This window comes from Columba livia, chromosome 2, assembly GCF_036013475.1.
Source record: "Columba livia isolate bColLiv1 breed racing homer chromosome 2, bColLiv1.pat.W.v2, whole genome shotgun sequence".
NCBI classification, from domain to species: Eukaryota; Metazoa; Chordata; class Aves; order Columbiformes; family Columbidae; genus Columba; species Columba livia.
In genome coordinates this window covers 75213442-75237539 of record NC_088603.1, presented here as the reverse complement: position 1 = coordinate 75237539, position 24098 = coordinate 75213442, and the positions used below count along the sequence as shown (strand labels likewise).

The 24098-nt window shown below is 41.4% G+C and overlaps 1 protein-coding gene across 1 annotated transcript; it reads left to right on the top strand.

Moving 5' to 3' along the window:
* The first annotated feature begins 6347 nt into the window (after positions 1 to 6347).
* Positions 6348 to 22181, top strand: SERPINB5 (serpin family B member 5). Its single transcript, XM_005509735.4, has 7 exons — positions 6348 to 6505; positions 12152 to 12326; positions 14900 to 15037; positions 16079 to 16196; positions 17555 to 17697; positions 19172 to 19339; positions 20664 to 22181. Exons 2-7 carry the CDS (start codon positions 12153 to 12155, stop codon positions 21054 to 21056), a joined length of 1134 nt encoding a protein of 377 aa, XP_005509792.1. The 5' UTR covers positions 6348 to 6505; position 12152; the 3' UTR covers positions 21057 to 22181.
* The last annotated feature ends 1917 nt before the right edge of the window (positions 22182 to 24098 follow it).

Below are 24098 nucleotides of genomic sequence, written 5' to 3'. Positions count from 1 at the left end.
GCAATCTAGTCCGCACGAGATTTCTGGGCTAGAATTTCCCTCCTAGATCCCTCTTCATTAATCCCTAAGCCTTTTAATCAGATTTTGTGTGGAAAGGAGCAGAAGCTAGATAGAGAAGTCATTTAGCTTTGTCTTCATCTAAGCCACTCTTAGCAGAATAATTTTCAGCAGGAAGCTCTGGGAACCAGAACATTATTCTACTCTAAGCTGTCTATAATCCTTCCACATGTACAACACTTTCTCCACAACTTTCAATACAACTATAACTAAGCTGTCTGTTGCCCTATTTTGCCCCAAATCCACTGAAGTCAGTAGCTACATTTGCAGTGATGGCTTGACCTTGAATCTTGACCTGAGGTAGACAAATGGATAGGTATTTCCATTACCAGAAGTTCCTGTAGACCTAGTTATGTCTTTGTCTCCTACTCCTGTTATATAAATGCTGTTATTGTGCTAATAAGTGTATTAGCCTACTGGAATATGCCTGCATGCATGCAGTGTCCTCTGAAGTTTCCCCATAGAGCTTAATGGGACCATTAGGTCTCAGAAGGACTGAAGAAAGCTACTTCTCGGTAGGCTATCTATCACCTGGATAAATGAAAATGGGAAAGTAAAAAGTAAGCGTTCTATTATCAAGTCCTAACACTGTCTTTTGTAAAATATACAAGCATTTTTCACAATTTACGACTTTTTTATACTTTTCCTATTATGGCCTAATATAATATTCTTTTCTATGTGTTTTGTGATGCAAGTCTAGCAGTCCTGGGTTAGTGGTGGTATGTGCTGAATCAACTGCTGAGTATGGGAATAGCTCCTTTGCTTTCGTGGGCACTAATTGGCTTACACTGGCTGGGGTTTTGGACCATTATTTGTAAATTTTACATCTGGAAGTCAAGATAGGTTTGGAGGTATAATTTCTATAATTTGCTGATCATACAGACAGTGTGCAGGGTGTGTTCCTTCAAGTAGTGCATAAGGATGCACACTGTGTTTTTGTTGCCTTTAGCAGGTCTGCCAAACAGCAACTGGAGAAGCAAGAATTAACATGTTCACACCTCATTTTAGCTGCATTCAGAGATAAACAAAGGCCTTCATTCCATACCCCATTGAAAGCACACAACAGGAGAAAATTCAGCCTGTGAAGGCACACCCATTCCCAGTGAAATCTTCAGCAAATATTGATTCTAAGCTTTCATTTTCCTCTAATATACATATATTCAGGCTGTGAAACTGCACTAAGCAGCTCTAGGAAAGTGTGTGCCTTCACCCACATTAATTACCACATAACTACTTGGATTACAGAAGATGACTCATCTACTGATGACAATGGTTAGGAGAGGAAAAACATTCCCTTTCTCTGTACATTATAAAGAGACATGTAGGGGAGTAATACAAACACAGAGCTGGAAGGGAAGCTATGTAGCAGAGCCCAGGTCTGCTATGGTAGGCAACAAAGGTCATGTAATCCCTTCCAGAAACTGCTGAAGCTCTGAGTTAAAACCACTTTGGTGTCTGAGGGAGAGGGCTACTTGGTCCTTTTACTCCTTTTAGGAAAAGTACTTCTGCTAATTTACCTTATGTCAATGTGATATCCGCTCTCTTTGGAGTTTCCACATTGATTTAGTCACAGGAGCAATCCTATCCGCATACAGATTTTATTTTGCTAGGTAAAAGAGGATAATTCTCAAATTGCTCCTATACTTAGGAATTTACTGATGGATTATTATGTTGCAAATAATTCACTAGTTGAGGTCCTCCACAGGTCTATAGTCAAGCACAAGAAATTGTGGATATGTAGAGAAAACATCCGCAGCGACAGTACTCCTATGGTAAGGTGGTTTTAATGAGGTGGATCCATTCACCTAAACAATACTAGGGAGTGGCACTTCAAAGATTTGAAGATATCACTAAATGGAAAAAAATGACTGATGATACATGACAAATGTGTTTGCATTTCTTCTGAGACAAACGTAAGGCCGGTGATTTTGAGTCATAGTTCCAGCCCAGCAAAGGATGCTGGTGTAGTAACTGTGGGCAGCAATGACAAAGGAATAAAAGATATTATCTGTGTCCCTGTGAGCTGGCACCCTGAACCAGCAGTGCACACAGGGACGGGTTCAAATCTTTTTTCTCCTGGAAGGAGTGGATCACAGGTGCTTTAGTGAGAAGCAATTAATCCAATGTATTGTCTCTCTGCTTTCATTTCACAGAAGTTTATCTTAGTCTTTGTACAGTGGGAAAAGATAGTTTCAGAATAATGTGTGAGGTTTTTTTGTCTCTTTTACGTATATGGATTTCTCCCTATATTTTGATGTTCTAGTTGTATTGTGGGGCTATTTTCACAGGCTTTTCCAAGGAGTCTGTCAAATCTATCCTTTCATTAAGCTGATTTATTTGTATTACACCATGCATTATGCTGGGTGCTTAGGGAAAATAGTCAGATCCTCAACAACCTGATTCCAGCACATGGGATTATTAGTTTCCCATTTGCCAGATTAAAGGCTTTGTTCTCACTGAAAGCTGTCAGCTGTTTGGTAGCCTATTATTTCATTTTTTTCCCAATGAAACACACACCTCAGTGCAGAACAGCCTCACTAAAACCAAACCAAACCAAACAGAAGTGAGCACATATAAGTATGAGAAATTAATTTTCTGTCTGTTATTAGAAATAATCACCGGTAAGTAATATTTCTACGTCAGCAGACATGTCTAAAGAAAGCTGTATTGCTACCACACATGTTGAATCAGTGTGTTGCTATGTGACACCATCCTTTATGCATATCAGTGCAGACACCTTGAGAAGAAGATGCCTTGTTACTGTTCAGTTGTGTTTGTCTCAATGGAATCACAGAATAACACTTTATTATTTTAAGTGTTATTTTAATTTCAGTTTAACTTGTGGTTTATAACTGATGATCTGATCTTTGATAGCATTTCTTATGAAAATGAAAAAATATTTTGTCCATAGCTAATTACTGTTGCTAAATAGTAATCTAGGTCCATGTTATGTGAGGAGTTTGAACAGTTCTGCTGTGTATACCTGTTTACAGACAATGCAGTCTTACCATTTGAATTTTTCTAGCTGTGCTAAAATTGTAGGTCACTGAATCAAAATGAAAATGTACAAATGACCTCCTATCATTGGCTTCCTTGCAAGACCCAAAGCTTACTGTGGTGAGCTGTAACTTCATTAGAAGATCTTTCATGACTGGTAGCCTAGAAAGAATGCACCAGTTTGTTCTATTCATTAGTCAGTCCCACTTGTAGATGTTTCCCCCTGTGGTCTCCAAAGCATGAGAGCATTAATTGCAAACAGACATGCACTAAGTATCAGTGAGTTTGCGGGAGGAGGGGAAAAAAGAGACTACAGAAGATGCTTTGAGTCTCTGAAATAGTTGGAATAGTTCTCCATGCTGTGTTTTGCAGCAGGTGTATTCCCTCCCCCGAATGAGTTTGTTCAAAGAGCAGGGAGAAGGAGGCTGTTTTCCTTTCCAGCAGCGTGAAGGAACAGGGTTCCTAGGGGAGATTCAGAGGGAGTGGTGAGGAGACCCGGGGAATGAGGACGGAAAGCAAGCTGATTAACAGGAGAGTCACCTGCTTGGTTGCATCCCTTCTGCAACAAAGCGTGTCCAGCTTGCTGGTTTGTAGGTGAAGACACACATATGTAACTGCTGCATCCTAGTGTCCAGCAAGGCCTTAGTTTGTGTTGTTCCTTGAGCTACTGAAGACCTGAAATAGTGAGGACAAAAGCCCAGTTATTGCTTTGTCAGGAGGCTGTAACTTGTCCAAGTTACAAGTATTCAGATTTAAGTAAAGTGTTCCACGTCACAACCCCATTGTTTCCACCTTATTTATTTAGCTTATTTTCAGAGATAGTATCACAGTAGAAAGTGTCCACCACACAGAGGCCTTAAAAATAGTTTTGATTTTTTTGGTAAGGAAAATTCTGTTTTTTGCTCTATTTTATTTTATTTTTTTAACTTGGTGACAGAAATACAGGTCATAACAGGTGTGTGTTGAAAATACTTTGAGGTTAAACTGAACAGGACTAATTGAGTGAAAGGTAAATGCAGGATGTGGGGAAGCTGATGCAACTAGTTGTCATTCTGTCAGACTGAGAAAGAGTGCTCCTGGACTGGGGCAGAACTGCTCCACTTCTTGTCCCTTGCAAAGCTCAGCTACCTGAGGTTAAGAATCTTCTGCTTCTGTACATCTTCCAGGTTGGGCTATAAGTAAGGTTCAGTCATATGTCGGGAATTCCCATGAATATGAATAAGAAGGTACCAAGAAGTCACGTTTAGTTTAAAGTTACCTCCAACAGCAAATTAACGCAAAATATCCCTTCTCAGGGGAGTCAGGACTACCCTCTGAGCTGCTCAGTTACCAGGGCCAGTGTGAACTCCTTCATCTGAAGCACCAAAATTCCCATAGTGTTTGTTAGTTTTGTGGCACCATAGCCAGAGATAATTAATTTATCACCAGTAACTAGGTCAGGCTGAAAGATTCTGTACAGCTACATAGTGCCAGACCTCAGCTGATCAAAGAGTAGTTATCCAGTGGAGGATGAGTGATCTTTACACACCTCCAGCTTGGCAATATAGAGTCCTTTGCCTTTTGCACTGCCCAGCCTTTAAAAGAAACTGATGCATCTACTTATTTCCCACCTATCACTAGCAGTGTGATGGATCTGGAGAGTTGTGCTGTCTCAGGCAAGGCAGTCTGGCTGTTCTTCCCCTCTTTGCAGCTTATTCAGAAGCTCCCAAGTCAATTCACAGTGGCCGTACTTGGTAGACCTAGATCTGAAGGAAAGTTTGGTCCTGCAAAGACGGCAATGTTTGGCTTTAGATTACCTGCAGACATCTGAGAAGAATCTGGCAGCCAACATTATTGTGGATTTTTATAAAAATTTCTCTTACAAAAGGCATAATTAGATACATAACAATGATGGCCCAGATGACACAGTTTATACAGCTGGCTTGTATCTTCTTTTAATTGCCTAAACAAATCCACACCTTGTCTTTGTTATGAATTCACTTATGGCAAAACATATGAATTTTAAATTTGCTGTCTGGTAATGATGGAATGTGAACCCCATCTGCACCACAGCTGAGAGTAAAAATACAATTTCCTTTTGGTAATAAGATCTCAGGAACCTTTTGGAATGAAACATGGGTAGGATCTGATCAGGTTGCCACAGCATGGAGGAATTTATGCTCAAAGCAACACAGGAACGTGTTGTTCCAGAAGGAGATAACAGCTCCCCAATTCCCACTGTCACCAAGGAAGCAGCATATCAGTGAAAACACATTCTTTGGTTTCCTAGTCCTTTCATTTGGGCAGCCGGGCATGCCAGCACCACAAACCTGAAAGCAAACTCAATTAACTTGCATTTACCTTTTGTAGCCTAGAAAGTATGCAGGGCCATCAGAGGTTGTTGAGGTGTGAACCTGAGCTGTGCCTGTGGTGTGGCACACCATTCCCTTCTAGGGAAGGAAGTGGAGCCATGGCCTCCCAGGAACACTTGCTGGTGTCCCCGCTGCAGGCGGCTTGACTGCCTGACTGGGGAATGGTGTGGAACAGGGGTAGGCCACCTCTTCCTCGCTAAGACCTGTGTGTCTTAGCGAGTCAGTCAAAACCAGACTTGGTGGGCTGCACCATCACCTGTCCCCCTCACTTTCTTCTCTCATCCTCATCATGTTTACCAGTAGTAACGTGGACTGTATGACATGAACCCAGCAGTCCCCATCCTGAAGATGAAGGGATGAGACAGCTGGCAGGAGGAAGGCTGCTCCCCTGCAGAGGACCTGAGGAGGGAGGAACCTCTTGCTTTACAGCGACAAGAAAAGCAGATATTTTCCCTTGGGCGTTAACTCCCGTCTGGCCTTGGGCTTTTAAGGCAACCAAATGCATGCATACGCCCCTTACAAAGTTCAGGCACTATCTTAATATATACACAGATGCAAAGTGCCCAGCCACACACTCCTACATGTTTGGGTTGTCTTCCTGGCTATCTTTTTCACAATTACAATATTTTTCTGCAAACAGCAGCAATTCTGATATAACCTGGAGTATTGGTTTTTCTCAGAAGGTTCTTTCAATTGCTCATCCACTCCTGTATTCTCTCCTTGGGAGTGTTTGTTCATTCTTGTCTGGTGCCTTTTGTACTGCGCTTGCTGAAGGCAACGCACAAAGGCTGCTCTTTCCTGCTACAGCTTGTTGTTGTCTCCGGCAGCCGGGCAGGCAAAGACAACTCTGGTGTGAATCATTTTGCTCCTCCAGTGTAGGAGTTGCCGTAAAGAATGATTAAGCAGGGGGTGGAAAAAAAAAAGCGAGAGTGAGAGGGAGTGTGTGTGCTCACAAATTAAAGTTGGGAAAGTGGGAGGGGTGTCAATGAGCAGGCAAAGCTGACAGAGTCTTCTGCTCGGGAAGGTTTCACCACGGGTAGCTAGTTCTTCGTGCTGTACCCATTTCATTGATACGTTTACCAGGATTATAGCCTTGCAAAGTAAGTACAGCTTTTTTCTTTATCTGATACTTTAGTTAATGCCTAACTAATAGTTAACAAATTTCCATTGTGATAAATAATCGCATATAAGGAGCGGGATGAGGAAATTTGGACAAAAAGATATAATCTCAAAATAAAGGAGCAAAAAAGCCCTCCTACTACAATGCTTTGGTTTCATCCCAAAATTGCTGCATTTACCATGGTGTATTCTTTACCCCTGAAAAGATTAATTGGAAGTGTTGAGTAGGATCTGGCAGGTGAGACAGCAAGCGTGTTAGGAATTATTAAAATGTGGTGGTTTATTGCAAATGTCTTTCCCCATATCAGAAAAAGCAGGTTGTGTATGATGCTGTGAAAATGCTCCATGTGTCAAAGTAGGATTTAGACTGTTTTGTAAGTCTTGATTACAGAGGAATATTCCTCTCATTTTCTACAGAGGTGTGTACGCTCTGCTCTGTTTGCTTTGAGTTATAAATGAAGTGACTAATCTGCTCGTGTTTAAAGTGAAGGGCAGGATCTTAGGTTCAGTAATTACCCATTTATTTTCAATGTGACAATTTAGTTTGAAGAATTCGCTGACCATTGAGGTACAACAAAGCATATTGTGGTGGCTCGTTTCTCTCTTTCCTTCTTGGAGTGACTTTGCTTTTGCTGACAGGGCTTTTTCCCCAACCATACGAGACACCCGGGTCCCACATCAGTCTCTTATCTTGCATTGCTCAAAGAAACATTTGTTCAGACGAAATTGTGTCCTTGTTGTGTAGGCGGGTAGTCTGCCAGGTGGAGAGTTGTCATTTGTGTAGAAGTAAGAAGAAAAGGCTCACAGGAGTCTTGTATTTACTTCATATTTTGTGTTTGCGGATTAAGAGCTGAAGTGGGTTCATATTAAAGGCTCCAGATAGTTCCAGAGATTAATGCCTCACTTGTGAAACATGCATGGGGGTCATTGAATTTAATTTATCCTCTCGATGGAAGTTTGTTTGAACTGGAGAGACTACCACGCTGGCACTCACAGCTCCTGAGCTGTAAACCCAGTACACCCCACAGCACGGTCCGTGCTTTGTCTGCCACAGGTGTGTTCTCCTGGAAGGACGGCTTAACTGAGACAAGAATAAATACTTGTTCTGCTTTATCAGATAGTCCCCACCTTGTAGCTAACCCAACTTGTCAGACATTTTCCCACAGACATTGTTATTCTCCTGATTATATTTTTAAAAGATAAGCCATATTTAGCTTTTATCTTAGTAAGCAGATCGTAAACAAAGCCTCTCTGGTGGTGTTTTTTGTTTGTTTGTTTGTTTTGTTCTTGTTTTGTTGTTGTTGACTAAGAAAAAATGGTGTCTTATACCAATAAACAAGTTTACATCAGGCTTTTTTAAACTGGTTCTATAGCCTTTCAGCTCCCTTCTGTATCTGACACCATTCCTTAACACTGTGGCAGGGTCACAGTTTTAAGCAAAGCTGGGTGGATCACAAGCTACTTGTGCTTAGAAGATGCTCCAGTGCCCCGGGCCTCTCTGGAAATGCTGACATCCCGCTTTCCCGGGAAAGGAGGGATTCAGCAAGAATCCATGCAGCAGGCCTTTTAAAATTTTCATTGCCAATTTTTTGACTCCTCCCTGTTTGAGGGTTCCCTGTTATTACTGACTCAGGAGCTGTGTCTGGTTTCTAAGACTGCTAATGGGCAACTAATGGGCTTTCCTCTTAATGTGAGCCTCAACCCCTCTCACTTGACTGGAACTGGCTTTCATAGACTCACTCACGAGGCTTGGGATGCTCGAGGCTTTAAAGAGATTTGAGATTTTGTGATATATAATACAGCAAATTCCTTTCAATAATATGAATGTCGTGAGCTCCTCAATATCGTAACAACATTAATAAATACAGCATAGAAGAACGGACTGACCAAGTGCAGTTGAAAAAGATGACGGAATAGAGATTATTCTTGGCTTTCAAGCCCATCATTCAGTGTTAAGGGTTAAACAATTTTTTCTTTTTTTCCAACAAAATGCCCTGAATGAGCATTATGTCAATAGTATCACTAAGAGAAAGAAATTATAAGAATGGAGAGCTTTACCACTACCAGACCTAGTTTCACTCAGCACAAAAGAAGCTTTGAGAGCATCAGCAGTTACTGGATTAACAAAAGGTAAACAAAAGGTTCATCACAAAATAGGTCCCATTTTCCTCATTGAAAAGGAACATAGAAACTTCACAGTAAATTACTCAGCATGAACAGTGTCAGAGCCACCAACAAGGACAGAAGAGTTTCTAAGTCATGGTACAGCTTTTCACTGGCATAAAGAAGAAGAGGTTCATTTAATTTTGCAAAATTTCCTATTTGATTTGCTTACTCTGCATGTCTTGCAACCCAAGGAAGTGAAACACAGGTAGCACATACAAATCTTAATATCACCCTATGTTTGCCAATGTAACAGAAAATACTAATGTTAGGATGAAAGCACAGCATTTGCAATAAACAATATTTTTAAGCGATTGCGATTGCATATTGATTTTTAGGCTGTAAAGAAGATCCAGAGGCCGATGTAGAATAATATCAGGCCAGCCAGCACTAAAGAATGATATGCTACCCTACTAGCAAATTAGATTTTTTGGGGGTAAATTACATGCCTCATTCTGCATTGTGAGTTTTTCCGTATTATTTTCTTCAGGGTGGTAGATGTCAAATGACACGTTCTTGGTCTCTGGGTAACTTTTCACCAGCTCCACAGTAAGAAATACCTTGGAAGTTGACCCTTGCCCCAAAGTTTCAAATTTTAGCTGGGAGAGGGACAGAGGGAGAGAGGGAGACAAAGTATACGTATGTATTGTATGTTCATGTATGAATGGTTGAGTTAATGGGAAAGATAGGTAGCCTGTGCAAGGGAGTCTGTTTAAGACATGCACAGGCACAAAGGTGCATGTCTGGGATGAGCAACTGCAGAGGCATTTTGAAGGATGATTTTACATTTGCTGCTTTGCTTCTGTTGTTCCAAGCGACTCCCTCAGCAGCAGTCTCAGTCCTTCAAATTTGTTTTAACTGTCTTTTGCCACTTCTGCCCAAAGTTGTCCTCCTTTAAGGTGTGTGCTGAGCCCATAGTTTCTGGCAAGCTTGACTTTTCTGCTAATTAGTTGCTTTCATTTGTGAGAAATTGTGACTATGTAATCAAGACCGATGGTTTCTCCCTTTACACCCGCAAGATACCTGAGACATGTTTCCTGAGCCTCACTCTGACATCAGCATGACGCCTGCTGACACTGTAAAATGGGATCTCACAAGGATAATCGCTCTTTACCAGCTGCTAGAAGAAGGACAAGTCCGGCCAGAACTCATTCTTAATTCAGCGCCCTGGCAAAGCCTCTAGATGTTGCAAAGAATATTCATCTATATATTTATGAGGGGATAACTTCCTTCAGTGATATGTATTTATTGTTTTCCCTCCTCAAGACAAATCCTTTTTATTTTTTTTTCCCAGTGGGAGGGGATTTGTTAGCAAACAGTTTGTTGCTAATACCAACAGTCAGAACATTTTGCAAGAGTGCAGTGAAGGTTAGGTGTGCTTTTCAAACATGGATTAAAAAGGCTTTGGTTTTATGCCAGGTTGTTTTTTTTTAAAAATCTTAATTGGATTGTGCAGTGCATTTCATTAACCCTTTACACATCATCTTTTAGCCCAAAACAAACCAGTTGTCAAATAAAGCACTTACCTTACCAAATAGATCCAAAACCATGAACAGTTGATTAAAATCTTTTAAAAGACATTTATTTTGTAAAAGGGCATCTCTAATCAAACAGGCTTTATGAGTAAAACGAAGTGTTTTCTCTACCACGTTGCAGGCAAATTATGCACCCATTCTGTTACTCCCATAAAAACATATAAATACCACAGGTTATTTGGAAGTCATTCACTATTGTCAAGTACCACAGCTGCTCCACAGCATCTCTGTACAATGGTGTCAGATGCTCAGCTAAGTTTGGGCAGTATGACACGTGCTCAAATAAGAGACTGCTGTCATTCAAAGTGCCTTTCTGAACTGGGGTGAGAGTGAACGGTCAGGAAAGGCACCTTGCTGGAGACAGGTCCCTGCCCACATGTTCCCGCTTCCCCTTTCTGTCTTCTCATATCTTGCAGCTCTCACCCATTGAGATCTTTCCCCACTAGAATGCAAATAATTTGAACTAGGCAAGGAAAAGTTTGAGACTGCAGCATTAAGTAGTCAGTTATTGGAGAGAAATCTCTGTCTTTAAGATGTTCGTCAAAAGATTAGTAAACCTCTTACCAACGTAAGAAATAACTGACTTTCCTTTTCACAATATGATAAAATAGGACCCCTAGATCTTCAGTGTCAGAGCTTGAAATGCAAATGCAGATAGGTATGTGTCTGGATAAGAACACACCTTTTAAAATCAGCCCTCCACGCCATATTTATTCCACTATTTTGCCATTTTTCCTGGAGAGAGCAAGTGCTGGAGACACCTTTCAGGTTCTATGTGAAATCTTATGCCTTTTGAATTCTCTCCCAATATTCATATTTTCAGTTTCCTTTCTGTCTCCGTCAATAGCTTTGATGGAGCTGTATAACACCAATTTTAACAGATTACTGTTATTTTTAGGGATACACGGACACCGAGGGCAGAGTAGTCTCAAATTTGCTATGCCAAAAGGGTTGTCTTCTGTGTACTTGCTGGTCTAAAGCCAGACTTGTGCTATTGACTGAAATTCTGAGGTTCACCCTTGTTAGCTTAAATCTACACAAACGTGCTTACACCAAAGTGCAACTTCAGGTGTGTGAAAATGGTCTGGAAGATGGGAATACTCCCTGGCTTTCCCAGAGCATGGACTACAGCAATTGTCCTGTGAGCACCACCCATCCCATTCCTGACTGCACAGATCATCTAACAGCTCCGTGGCAACTGCAGTTATTAAGAACAGCGAGGAAATTATTTGCAGTTAAAACAGTGTGAGTGATGAATGGGCACACGGCAGTATTTATTTAGGAAGCCTCCTCTAAGTTTCTAGGACAATCTCAGCCTACAGGACCAGACAGCTTTCTGGAGACATCTAGCAAGGCTAGGGAGAATGGGGAATCATCTCTTAGAGGAAGGATATATACCAAAGAGAAAGCATTAATGAACAATTAGCCATGAAGCAAGAAACAGGAAAGATTGTGAGACTATTAAAGGGCTGTCTGAGAGCCAGGAGAGCCCAGGGCATAGGCAGAGTACCTTATAAGCTGGCACATTTTAAGAGTATCAATTAAAAACAGATTAAAGTCACATGTGATCCCATTTGACTCAATATGCATGGGTTACCCTGACCTACCCAGATTTACCCAAGTACTTCTGCTAGTGCTGGTTCTACATCACACATAGCATTGCCAGCTGTCACTTGAAGATAATGGCTTTTGCTGAACCACTCACATTTCCTTGTTTGGATATGGATGAGACCTTTCTGGCTCCTCTGGAGCTGCTGGTGTGCTCTGAAGCTGAGTGGGGTCACCTGGCCTCTCCTCTTCCTCTCCTCATTCAAGGTACTCAGTCCCCATACTGGTATCTAGACTCCCTCGGTGCTCTGACCCAGCCCCATCACAGCAGGAGCTAGAATTACACTCTGAGTTATCTCTCTTTTCCCTTTTCTGTTTCAGGATGACAATGGATGCTCTGCAACTAGCAAACACTGCCTTTGCAGTTGATATGTTCAAAAAACTGTGTGAGAATGACAAAACAGCCAATATTATTTTTGCGCCGCTGTGTACCTCAACGTCTCTGGCTCTGGCATATAAAGCTACGAAAGGTGACACTGCAGACCAGATGAAACAGGTAAGCTATCAACATCCTGGTTTTGGCTGCAAAATTATATGGCTGCTAGAGGTAGCTTTTTTTATCCTTGTTAATATTCTACTGGATATTCCCTGGTAACCCAGGCTGCAAACCATCCATCTGAAATTTCTAAATGGTTCCACAATCCATGGCTGCACACAGCAAAAAAGATTGAAAATCTGACATAAAGAAAATGCTTTCTCAAATGTTTACATAGTGGAAGGGGACATGACAGAGACAGAGTCCTCAACAGTTGCACTAAAGCCTTGTCTCCTTTTAGTGTAGTGTTGATTGTGGCTGCAAGTCATAGCCAAGATCACTGCATTTGCTGGATATTTTTTTTTTCCTCATTATTCAAGAATGCCTAATCTTTATAGAACTGGAAATAAATTTGCCGTTATTTGTCAGCAGCAAGTATGCTTAGCAGCTCTGTCACTGACATTTCTCCTTTCTCCTGCAATATAGATGAGAGGAGGCTAATGCAGTAGAAGAGGGCACAACGTGAATGTTTCTCATTACAAGCAGCTCACGGTGTTCAAGGGGTTTCCAACACCATGATGCAGCATGGCTGTCATGATGCAATCAGTCTATCAAGCTCAGTCTGTGGTGCAGGGAGGCACCTTGCAGCCTCTCCTGCTGCCCTCGTGTGAGCAGAGATTTGCATCGTTCCTTTGTATCCCAGTGAGAGTGCCCAGGGTTTCTGCAGTTACCTAGAGGTGGACGAGAAGCAAATTTAGTATGTATTGATATGCAGATTATCACCTTGCTCTGAGGAACATTCTATATATTTGAATACATTTTCCCTCCACTGGGAATTCCTCCTGTAATTCCTCATTCACTGAAGGTACCCCTGAGTGCAGCCTCCTGTGCCCCTACTCAGGTCACAGATTATGAGTCTTGTGCTATTTGCAGAGCTGCACAGCAATATATCCATGAAAATCTACTAGGCATTCCAGATTTTTCCAAACAGGATTAAAAAAAAATACAAATTAACTCTAGATTTTTTTATTATTTTTTTTTAATTTAAATGACGTCCTGCAGCTTGCTCAGCGTTTCATAATTCAGGTGCCGTCTCTCTACTGGGAGAGTTCAAAATAGTAACCTGTGCTTAATTTCGTTTTCACTCGTGTCTGCAATTTGCTTTGAACCATCCCATAATAAATTAGTGTACACATCCACAAATGCAGTTCTGTTACATAAACATGTTTATGTTTCATATTTCTCAAGTGGTATATAAAATGTGCTGACTACAGATACTAAGGAGAACTTGCTTTGTTTCTAAATGTAATATCCCCTATTTTCTGTGTCTGTTCTAGCTTCTGCCTGCCGAGTTCATGCTTGGGTTTTACCAGCCAGACTGGTAGTCTTGCCCTGGAGTATCAGTTAACAAACTCATGCCAAAAGCTCTCCCAGGTAGAGAAGTTGCAGTAGTGTAACTTTCTCCTCAAAAATAGTTTCCAGGCACAAAAGTGTCTTCTGCAGTTAACATACTAAGAAATAGAAGTGTTGGAGGAAGAGGAAGTAAGTCGAGAAAGTTGTGTCTGAGGGAATGACCGTGGAGTTTGTCTATGAGGGACATGCTGGTGCCGTGTCCTTGGGTGCTTGTTTCCTTCTGCTCCTGCTGAGCAAAGAGAACAAAGGATGTGGAGGGGTGGCTGAGGCAGAGCAGCACTTTGTCATGTCTGTGAAGATACGATGTGTTCAGGGAAAGAAGAGCAGAAGTGAGAGACAAAGGGAAAGGAAGGTTCCTTACGCCTGCTGTGCCTCAGGCAGGAATTTGAGACAGGTGAGGAGGGTTGGGCAGGCTGCCTGTAATGAAACCACCACCATCAAAGACCCTGTAATAAGCAGGCACAGGAGTTCAATCTGTGTTTACAAGATCATTTTCAAACAAAACCAGCAGGAACCTCTCAACTCTGGTGCCTAAAAGCGGTGAGTTTTAGGTCACCCCAGAACTTTTTAGAGCTGGACTTGCCATTCCCAAGAGCTGGAAGGTGGCCATGTGTGGGTCAGCAGCCCTACCTCCAGCTCATACTTTGTCTACCAAACCAGACACAGTTATCTGATCTCTTTTCTTGCTGAAATATCATGTGATGTCATGCACTAGTCACAGCAATCGGAAAACCTGATGATCTGTTAAGCATTTTTAAAGGTACAGCCCACTTCTAGAAAGGAGATTAGCTGGGACCCTCACTTGCCTGGCTTCAAATCTCCATTTTTTTGGGCAGGAATGCAAATTTGGTGAAAACATTGTGATACCATACCGCAGAGTTTTAATCAACTAAGTAACATCACTGCACGAACAGGTTTATTGATTTCTTTGGACTGCTCACTGGAAAGAAACACATTTGGTTAAAGTTCTGGGAGAATCAGGGTTTTAGATTTACGTGAGGATGTCAAATACATAAATGATTTTTGAGTTACAACAGCAAGAGGCTGTGTTGTTAGCTTAAACACATAAAGCCACAGCTCTAGTCACAAACTAGCATTATTTTCTGCTAAACTGTTAGGAATGTTTAGATAATACTAAGAATATTTTATTTATTATTTATTTTATTATGTTCATTTAACAGGTACTCCATTTACAAGATGTCAAAGACGTTTCTTTCGGATTTCAAACAGTAACTTCAGATGTTTCCAAACTCAGCTCTTTCTTTGCACTGAAAATGGTCAAACGGCTCTTCGTAGACAAGTCTCTTAATCCTACCACAGTAAGTACTTCAGAAAAGCACTGGTCCTATGAATTGCTTGGCCAGCATGTTGACTGGTTATGGTGTCAGACTTCAATGTTATTTAAAAATAAATTATCTTACTTTTGGCTGTTACTGGTCTAGATTCAGATAATGAATGACATAATATGCTTTGCTGCCGTAAAAGTTTGTGGGAGGATGAATCTGCTGTTTGACCCCAAGCTATGCAACTATTACAACATTTGTAATTCTCTCATTAATATGCTTTAGGTCAGTAGGCTCAGTAAGTTTTGAATGCAATATAGCTTGTATGCCACATCAAGGTCTTTGCATTGTAAGTATGAGCAAAAAGGAGTTTTAAAACAAGTTGATGGCGCAAGTATGTGTCCAGTTCACACACCCAAGTAATTACTGCATAACCTGTAGTTTTCTTAATCTATCTGAGGAGGCAGAAGCCTGGCTACTGAAACAACACAAGTGAGGAAGGTGTTCTTTGGCCTTATAGACCTTCAAATAACTGATTTTTTTTTTTTCTCAAAAGTTGCCTTTGAATAGAGCCCCAAACAAGGGCAGCATCTTCCTAAAAGTGATGTTTCAGAAAGCTCATGCTTCCTAAATGATGCTATAACCAGATTGCCTGCTGCTCAGCCTCTGCTACAGCAAAGCCCAATACCTATCCACAGCAACCGACATCTCACTTGGCGAGTACAGACATGATGTGAGCAGCCCACGGCCTTTATCTCAGTTCTTCCTCTTACCCAGGTCTGGACTGAGGGTTGTTTTATCCTTTCGGACTCTGGCAACATTCTCACTCCTGCAGTACCAAAGTTACTTTAGCTGCTGAAGTAACGCCACCAGACTGCAGACACTCTTGGGAGCGCTGTGCTGAAAGCAGCTCTGTATCCTGATTGTCACCCCCTGTTATTTAATAGCTATCCATCATCATAAGCTCCCCAGCTACCCCGTGGTGAAGCTAGGGATGCCAGTATTGCAGGCTGTGTAAAGTGCCATTGAGTGGACGGCATTTAACCAAGGATGACTTTGGTACCTGTTGTCTTTCAGGACTTTGTCAACTCCACAAAGAGGCCTTTTCCATCTGAACTGGAATTAGTGGACTTCAAAGAAAAAACTGAGGAAACCCGACAGAAGATCAACAAATCTCTTTCAGAGCTAACTGATGGTGAGTCCAGCTTAACCTTGGGGATGCTGTTTACCCCTTTGAGGAAAAAGATCATTGATCTTGTGACACCTCTTTACTAATGCTTTTAGAAATAAATAGGTAGTGAAAGCACTGGAACTAGACCTATTATTTGGATTCATGAGGATTAGCAACATCAGCCTGTTTTGAAATCACTACTGCAGCATTTCTGAAGGTGGAAGTGTGAGACTGACCTTGCATTAGCCTTGGGGAAAGCTGCTGACATTTCACTGCAACTGGACAGTTTGGGAGAACAACAGCTCTTGGCTATGGAGCTTCACAAACATCTGACACCAATACATCAAACCCAGGCCCCAGTTTCTTTTATAAGTTTCCTTGTAATGGGAGTATTTGCTGGCCTCTGAATTTCAGGCTTAATTAGTAGCTCAGCTCAGCTCTGTGGCTTTGCTGCTGTAGCCAGCAAAGGTGGCACAATTGAAAGCATGTCTCTCATTTGGAGGTGCCTTCCTGCAGACATGGGCCTGCAGACACCTTCCCCGTGGTACCGCTGAGCCATCAGCTGCTTGGCCATATCACAGGAGCTGCCCATCAGTGACCGTGACGGTCCTTGGGGGGCAGAGGTCTGGCTCTGGCCTGTGCGAGCACCCAGCACCCATAACAGAGCCCGTTTGCAGCCTGTGCACAGGCAGCTGCTGCCTTGTGTGGCACAAATATGACAACATAGCTGCATGAGTCATGTCTGGGCCTTCCCAGGCTGGCAGAGGCGGAAGCACCTTGCCCTACCCATGCAATTCATGCATGAAGGCAGGACCCGCCTCCCCAGTGGATTCAGTCTCTTTACAGCAGTGCTTGAACGGATCTGAAACATAGCAAGGGGAACACACAACATTTTCATACTCTTTTTGAAGTCTGCAGCAGTGTTTGGTTATGAATTGTCATCAGAGCTGCACTTCTGTTATTCTGGTTATTTTATTCTCATGTATCACTCGAGAAATTAGTTGCTAATCTCAAACTTCCCTTTAAGACTGTCTCTCCAAATGACAAATGTTTTTTTACTTACACCTGTTAACTTTCACTGAAAATGTATTACCTTCTTTAAAGTACTGAACAAAAGCAGTAGACATATTTTTGATTTCATGCTATATATAAGCCAAGAAAACAGAAGATCTGTCTTGATCCCAAATACCATTTTGAACATTAAGCTGAAATTTTAAGTAAGTGCTTCTTTTTGGAATTTTCCATTAGAATTAAAATCTTTTACCTGTGAGGTGCAGGATGCAAGCTTTTTAATTCATTGGAATGTTTCCATATTCAGTTGGTGCAATTGATATACTGATAATGCATTGTTGTATTAACAACCATCTTAAACCTGTTCACAGGCAAAATGGAGAATATTGTGAACGAGGATAGTGTAAGTGACCAGACTCAGATCCTCCTAGTTAATGCAGCTTATTTTGTCACAAACTGGATGAAGAAGTTCCCAGAGGCAGAGATCAAAGAATGTCCTTTTAAAGTCAACAAGGTATGTTCTGAAAAAAAAGAGAGCACTGTTTCCTCTCAAGAAAAGGCAAACATTGAGCTAAGGAAATTCCAACCAGAAAAAATGAGAAATGTTTATTATTACCATGGCATTCTTAGACTCCATCTAAACCTATACGTTCTTGCAAGGGTCCGTAAACTAGTTTGGTTGTTGTGTTGTTTTAAAACAGTGCTGGTGCTTTCACATTCAAAGGCCCGGTGTGAAAACAGACTGTCCTGCTGGTATATTTAGACAGCAGGAGCCGAGCACAAGTGATCAAAAGCAGCCATTGCCTACAAGGACATGCACATCCTCATTGGTAGCTTCTTGCAAGAGATCGCAACCTGTACCAGAGGCTACATCCCAAAACCAGCAGGGTGAAGCAGAGAACATTGTATTTCGTGTGGTCACAGAGCTAGTGAAACATCTACACCCATGGAGTCTCTTTGAGCCCTTTGCATTCCTCTTCAGGGATGGCACGCATCGACCTCCCTCTTTGCAGTCAGGCTCAGGACTGCAGCCCTCTGCACATCAGCCTTGCTTAGCTGTGAAGTCCAAGTGGGTACAGCACTCGTAGCTGTTGCCTTCAGGAGTCTGTGAGTAGTGATGAATATAGTGATCAGACAGCCAGCTTTAAACCAAGATATAAAGCTGGGCAACATTTGTGAGTTAGATTATACTTCCAATATATGTAAACATCTATGTGCATGAGAAAAGTTGGAGTTTCAGGTTCAATGAAAAGTCTCATAAATTACCACATCAGCCAACAGTTTCAGCTAAAAAAGTTTTAACAGTTTCACAATTAACATTAAAATTTTTAAGTGAAACACCTCAAGTTATTTTTTTTTTCCACTAAAGTAACATTTTTTTACTGAATTTGAATTTTAAATGAGTTTCCAGGTGAGCAGAACAGTTTGTAAATCTTCCCTGTGAAATAAATAGTCATGTTTTGTTTTGTGGGTTTTTCTTGTTTGTTTTGTTTGGTGGTGTGGTTTTTTGTTTGTTTGTGGTTTTTCGGTTTGGTTTTGTTTTGTTTTCCCTTATTCATGAAAAGCAAAGACATAGGGTTTCAGGTAAGCCTGAAATTTCTTCATATTATTTTTCAGCTCCTGAACCAAAATATCAATTATTCATATGAACACCTTGACCTTCACTGTTGAGATGTGCTTAGTGCTTGACACTTACTGGCATTACAATGCCTTGTAGACAGCATAGTTTGTAGCCTTCAGTGAAACAGGCACTAAGGGCCACCGATATTAGGTAAATTTATCTTTTAAGGCACATCCCCAATATATTGCTATTATGTTAAGTAGAGTTCTGTTCCACTTTTCTCTGGAAAGCTGCCCACTGTAGAGCCAACAAACTGTCTGATGGTAACTCAATGTATCGCTTCCATGCAAGCTTACAAACTTTCCTCTCTTGCCATCTTGTCTGTGAATTAAAAGGAATGCCAGATTGTTTCCTCTGTGTTTTGCAGACTGAAACTAAACCAGTGCAAATGATGAATCTGGAAGCTACTTTTTGCCTGGGCTATGTGAAAGAATTAAATGTTGCCATCCTTGAGCTTCCATGCCTTAACAAACATATAAGCATGCTCATTCTGCTGCCCAAAGAGATTGAAGATGAGACCACCGGCTTGGAGAAGGTGAGAGAAAAAAATAGAACTGGTATGATTCTTCCCTTGGAAACAGCCCGCTTATCATACCATATGCCTATGGAAGGTTTTTGTTATTTAGATGCTATGGAGAAGGAAATAAGAAGGAAGTTTCCTGTAAATTTACCTTCTCACTCTGCTTCTCTATTCCTGATCTCATATTTGTCACATTATTATTTCCACTATGGCCAAGTATGAGGTTGTGAACAAGACTTTGTTTCACATAGAGCGTGCACAGAAGACAGTGTAAAGAGCAGGAGGTGCTTGTGACACACTTTAGGAATCTGCAACAATTTGAAAATCTGGATTTGCATCTTAAGATTTTTGTTCTTGCTATAATAAAGTGCTTGAAGTCATACTTACTGGGTACTCAGTAGTGCCAACATAATTTACTTTGGTGTCCTCATTTTTTTCAGTTGACATGTATCTGTGATTTATTTTAATAAGATCTTAAAGTTCTCTAAGTTTTGATTTTGAACAGAGGTGCCTGAAAATGAGCCATTTTTTTATTACAATTGTACATAAATTTGAAAACAAATAGAGCATTTCCTAAAGAACAACTATTTGTTATGTCATATATCTATGAAAATTTTAGAACATATTTTCACATCTTCAAAGTTTAAGGATTAAGAGAGATTATCCAAGTCACCTTTGTAATTTGCTGCAACTGCCTGCAAATTTTAAAGGCAGGAGGAACCTGCCTTTGCAGCTGTAAGGTGCTTTTATATGTAGGAGTAAATTACAGAACACACAAATCTTTAAATGCAAGTGAGACCTTTCCTGACACCAGTTTGTTATGGCCCCAAATTCTGCATCCTCACTTCCCACTTTTTAAAAAACTGCTCAAGCAGCTGCATGTTTTATTGAGATCAGGCTCTGGATTTGAGGTCTTTTTCTGTCCCAAATACCAGCAATTTCATTACTCTGTAGGGTCAGGAGCCAAGACTTTCGGATCTGCCATTTGGCAAAGTGTAACCTGTGTAGGGACTGCCTTTCTCAGGTTCTTTCATATGGCTGTTGAGGTGATTGCCTGTCGAAAGCTTGTAAGGGGCAAATAGAACATGCACATGCAGTGGAGTTGCTCCAGAGGCCTGTCCTATGGATTGAATCATACTCGCATCAATATAACTGAAAGTATGTTGATCTGTTAACCATGAATGCTACAGCTGTGAATTCAAATGCAAAGGTTGCCTTTTGGACTTCATTTTTTGGGGCTTGGTAGGAGTGGGAAGTTTGGTCATTTTTTTTGTTTGCTTTTTATTTCTCTCTTTCCTTGGACTGCTCATTAATTTCCTTTGTTCCTTTATGTCTTCAGCTGGAAAAGGCACTTACCCCTGAGACATTATTACAGTGGACCAATCCCAGCATGATGGCCAACACAAAAGTGAATGTATCTCTTCCAAAGTTTAGCGTGGAAGGTGATTATGACCTGAAGCCACTTCTGGAAAGCCTGGGAATGACAAATGTCTTCAATGAGAGTGCGTCAGATTTCTCTGAGATGTGTGAGACAAAAGGTGTGGTTTTGTCAAAGATCATCCATAAAGTCTCTTTGGAAGTAAATGAGCAAGGTGGCGAGTCCCGAGAAGTACCAGGATATAGGATTCTGCAACATAAAGATGAATTTAAAGCTGACCATCCATTTATCTTTTTATTTAGACACAACAAAACTCGCAATGTGATTCTTTCAGGCCGATTCTGTTCCCCTTAAGCAGGGCATATTCATTATGAAAAAGCACAGTTACATTTATGGTGGTATGTGGCCCTGTAAAGCTTGTCATCCTGACTATCACCTTTGAAAGGAAATGTAAGAGGTTCATTCATCAGCTGGGTAATACAATGTACTCCACATATGCAGCAGAACTAGTTTATCCCCTTATGTTTCATCCCCTTAAGCTGAAGGATTCCCACTGTGCAGAACACATCATATTTTACTGAGAAGTATCCCAGCCTCAGCAACAAGTATACTTTGTTCCTCTGTGACATCTTTTTTCCCAAAACGAAGTGAACTGAGAGCCTGTTGTAAAAATACCAGGAGCTGGAAAGGGCTCTGGGAGGAAGAGCTACTTTCCTGCTCCCTAGCCAAACCACTCACCCTCATGACCCATGCTCTGTGGATTCCTACTGCCTAGAAGGGGAAAATGTGGATATGTGGTGTGACAGCCCTTGTACCTGGCTACTCTCTGGTGCCCTATCAGACCCTGCCGATGCCTGGTGAAACAGCACTTGAGTTCTGCAGCATAGTGAGACAATTCAGGCTGGCATCAGAGTTTGCATCTGGGAAACAGCAGCTACAACACTGAGACCTATGGACACAAGAGGCAATATCACAGTGACAAAATGTATACCCAGGAGACTCTTCAGCGTGAGCTACATCAGTTTGTAGACTGGGGAAGCTGGACTCTGCTGTGTGGGATTTTTTGACTCATTTCCCTTCAGACATGGTAGAAGAGACCAGTTCACTGAAGCTACGAGGAGCCCCATTGTATATATCCTGAGAAAAATAACATTATGCAATTCTAGGACAGAAAAGAATTTGATTAATACGGGAAGTGCCACTGTTTACACACACAGATTATCTGCCATTTCTAGTTCTGGATTCAGCATTGAGGATACTCCGTACAATCACTTAATGTCTGAGGCATGAGAAAGAAATAAGGACTTCTACTTGAGTGAGATTAACATTGTAATTACCAGTCTCCACATCCCATATGAAATAATGGTAATCAGATTTCATTTCTATTTGAAGACTGCCTGCTGCATATGTTCAGTACTGGTTTACCTAATTACTGTTCAGAATAAAGCACTATAAAACCCGTGTCACATCTCTGCAATACTTCCAGTGTCAGTGTGTATGTTCACTCTTGTGTGTTCACTGACAGTGTCAGCGTTCACTCTTACCCTCCAATAAATGATAGGAATGGAAATGAACAGATTCACTTAAGCCACAAAGTCAGAACAAAAAACTAGATCAATGTCTGGGTTGCTTTTCTGAACCACATGATGATAGGTCCCAGTAAAGACTATGTTACTACCTGGTCACAACTTACAGAGAATTCAATTATGTATCCTCAAACAATGGGAGCATTTTATTTGAGAATTCATTTTGGTGCTTCAGGTCTGAAAGAAACAGGAGAGAGATTTCTAAATAGGAACATAAAACCCCTAATCTGCATACTTCTAACACTACAGAACAGAATGATGGTTATTGTGAATTTGGAGAGAGGAGTTCTGATCCTTGTCCTTTGCAACCCATCAAAAGCCTTTAGTCTCAGTGGTTCAGTGGTTTTACCAGTTTTCTTCCTTCTCTGGACCTTTAATGGGCTCTAACACATTTTAATGTTAGAGGATTAACAGGAGTCATTGACCCATATCTTTGAAGTTGGTGAGGTGACTAACTTCCACCAAGAACAATAGGAGGTGTGTCCTTGCGGACCTCTGGGGGTCTTTGCTGATATGCATTGAATGTTCTGTTACATGAATAGAAGTCAGAAGAATAAAACAAAATATAACAATTACTTTGCAGCCTACCCTATCTGAGAAAGTGCTGCCTCTGAGGATACTTACCAGCTCAATAACTTCAGTGGTAGCTGAATGGCTGGGAGGTAATTTTATACACCCTGTCATTGTCTGATCTGCTTTGGAGACTGGGATCAGTTATCGAGAGCTGTCGTCCCTGTGGTTCTCCTGTAGGAGGTGGGCCAGAGCATTGCACATGGGGTTGATGACTGACTAAACAGCTGCACAGGCAGTCTGTACATACGCAAGATGGACTAGTTGCTGATAGTCTGTACGGTTTGTGTTTGGGCACTGATTCTTGGTCAGGTAGTTCCAGGTGTCCAGCAGGCCATATCACACTTTTTGCTACATCTGTCCTGGTCTGCTAGACTGATTAAAACCTCTGGCAGATTGCCTCATTTTCTTTTTTTCTTACTAGATGAGACTTCCTGAAGGAGAAAAACTCAGGCATCATTTTCTCAGCTTTTTCATGTTCGGAAAACATTCCAGTCCCAGAGCCAGTCTTCATTCAATGCAACTCATACTCTGCACATCCACACAAATTTACACAAGAACATGTTCTCAGAAAGTTCCTTGTGCTAACAGGAAGGGTTATCCCATGAAAGCAGAGAGACACACTGCCTGAGGGTGGGACCCATCTTTCTCCACGTTCTGACTAATGCCAAGGTATCCCAGCCTATGCAAGGTAAGCAGATGTTAGAGATACAAAGATGTCTGAATCTACAGAAGGCAACCCCATTTATTGGTCATTTATAAATGGGGTAGCTTGCCCACAAAAAGCTCTTGTTTATTTTTCACTTCTGCCACTTTTCTCTACCAGTCCCAGTATGAAACATGTCCATCTTGCAGCATGTGAGGGAGAAGTATCAGCAGGGCTCCTGCTGGTGTGAGAAATGCTTTTATGGTCTGTTGTTCGGTTCCACCCATGCTGGCCTTTGGGTCCGGGGCAAGGAATTGCATGGGAGGACATGGGAAAACATGTGTGGGAGCTTGTGTATAGAAACGCTTATGTGCTGAAAGGTGTTGGTTACGATGGAGAAAGTGAACATACCTGAGGACATGCTCAGATTGTCAAGGTGCTCCACCTCACCTTTCAACAGAGCATTACCATCCAGTGATGGGTGGTGGCCCCGATGGAAAAAAAACAAGCCATGACTGGCTTTTGCAGGCAGTTGCAAACTGCAGTATTATGTGCCTAGTCATCTTGTCACTTGCTTACCTGCACAGTCATTGC

Excerpts from the sequence above, each read along its gene's own strand:
- SERPINB5 (XM_005509735.4), top strand. The coding sequence starts at position 12,153 with ATGACAATGGATGCTCTGCAACTAGCAAACACTGCCTTTGCAGTTGAT. Across the intron at positions 12,327-14,899 it reads CTGCAGACCAGATGAAACAG|GTACTCCATTTACAAGATGT; the intron begins GTAAGCTATCAA and ends TTCATTTAACAG. Across the intron at positions 15,038-16,078 it reads AGTCTCTTAATCCTACCACA|GACTTTGTCAACTCCACAAA; the intron begins GTAAGTACTTCA and ends GTTGTCTTTCAG.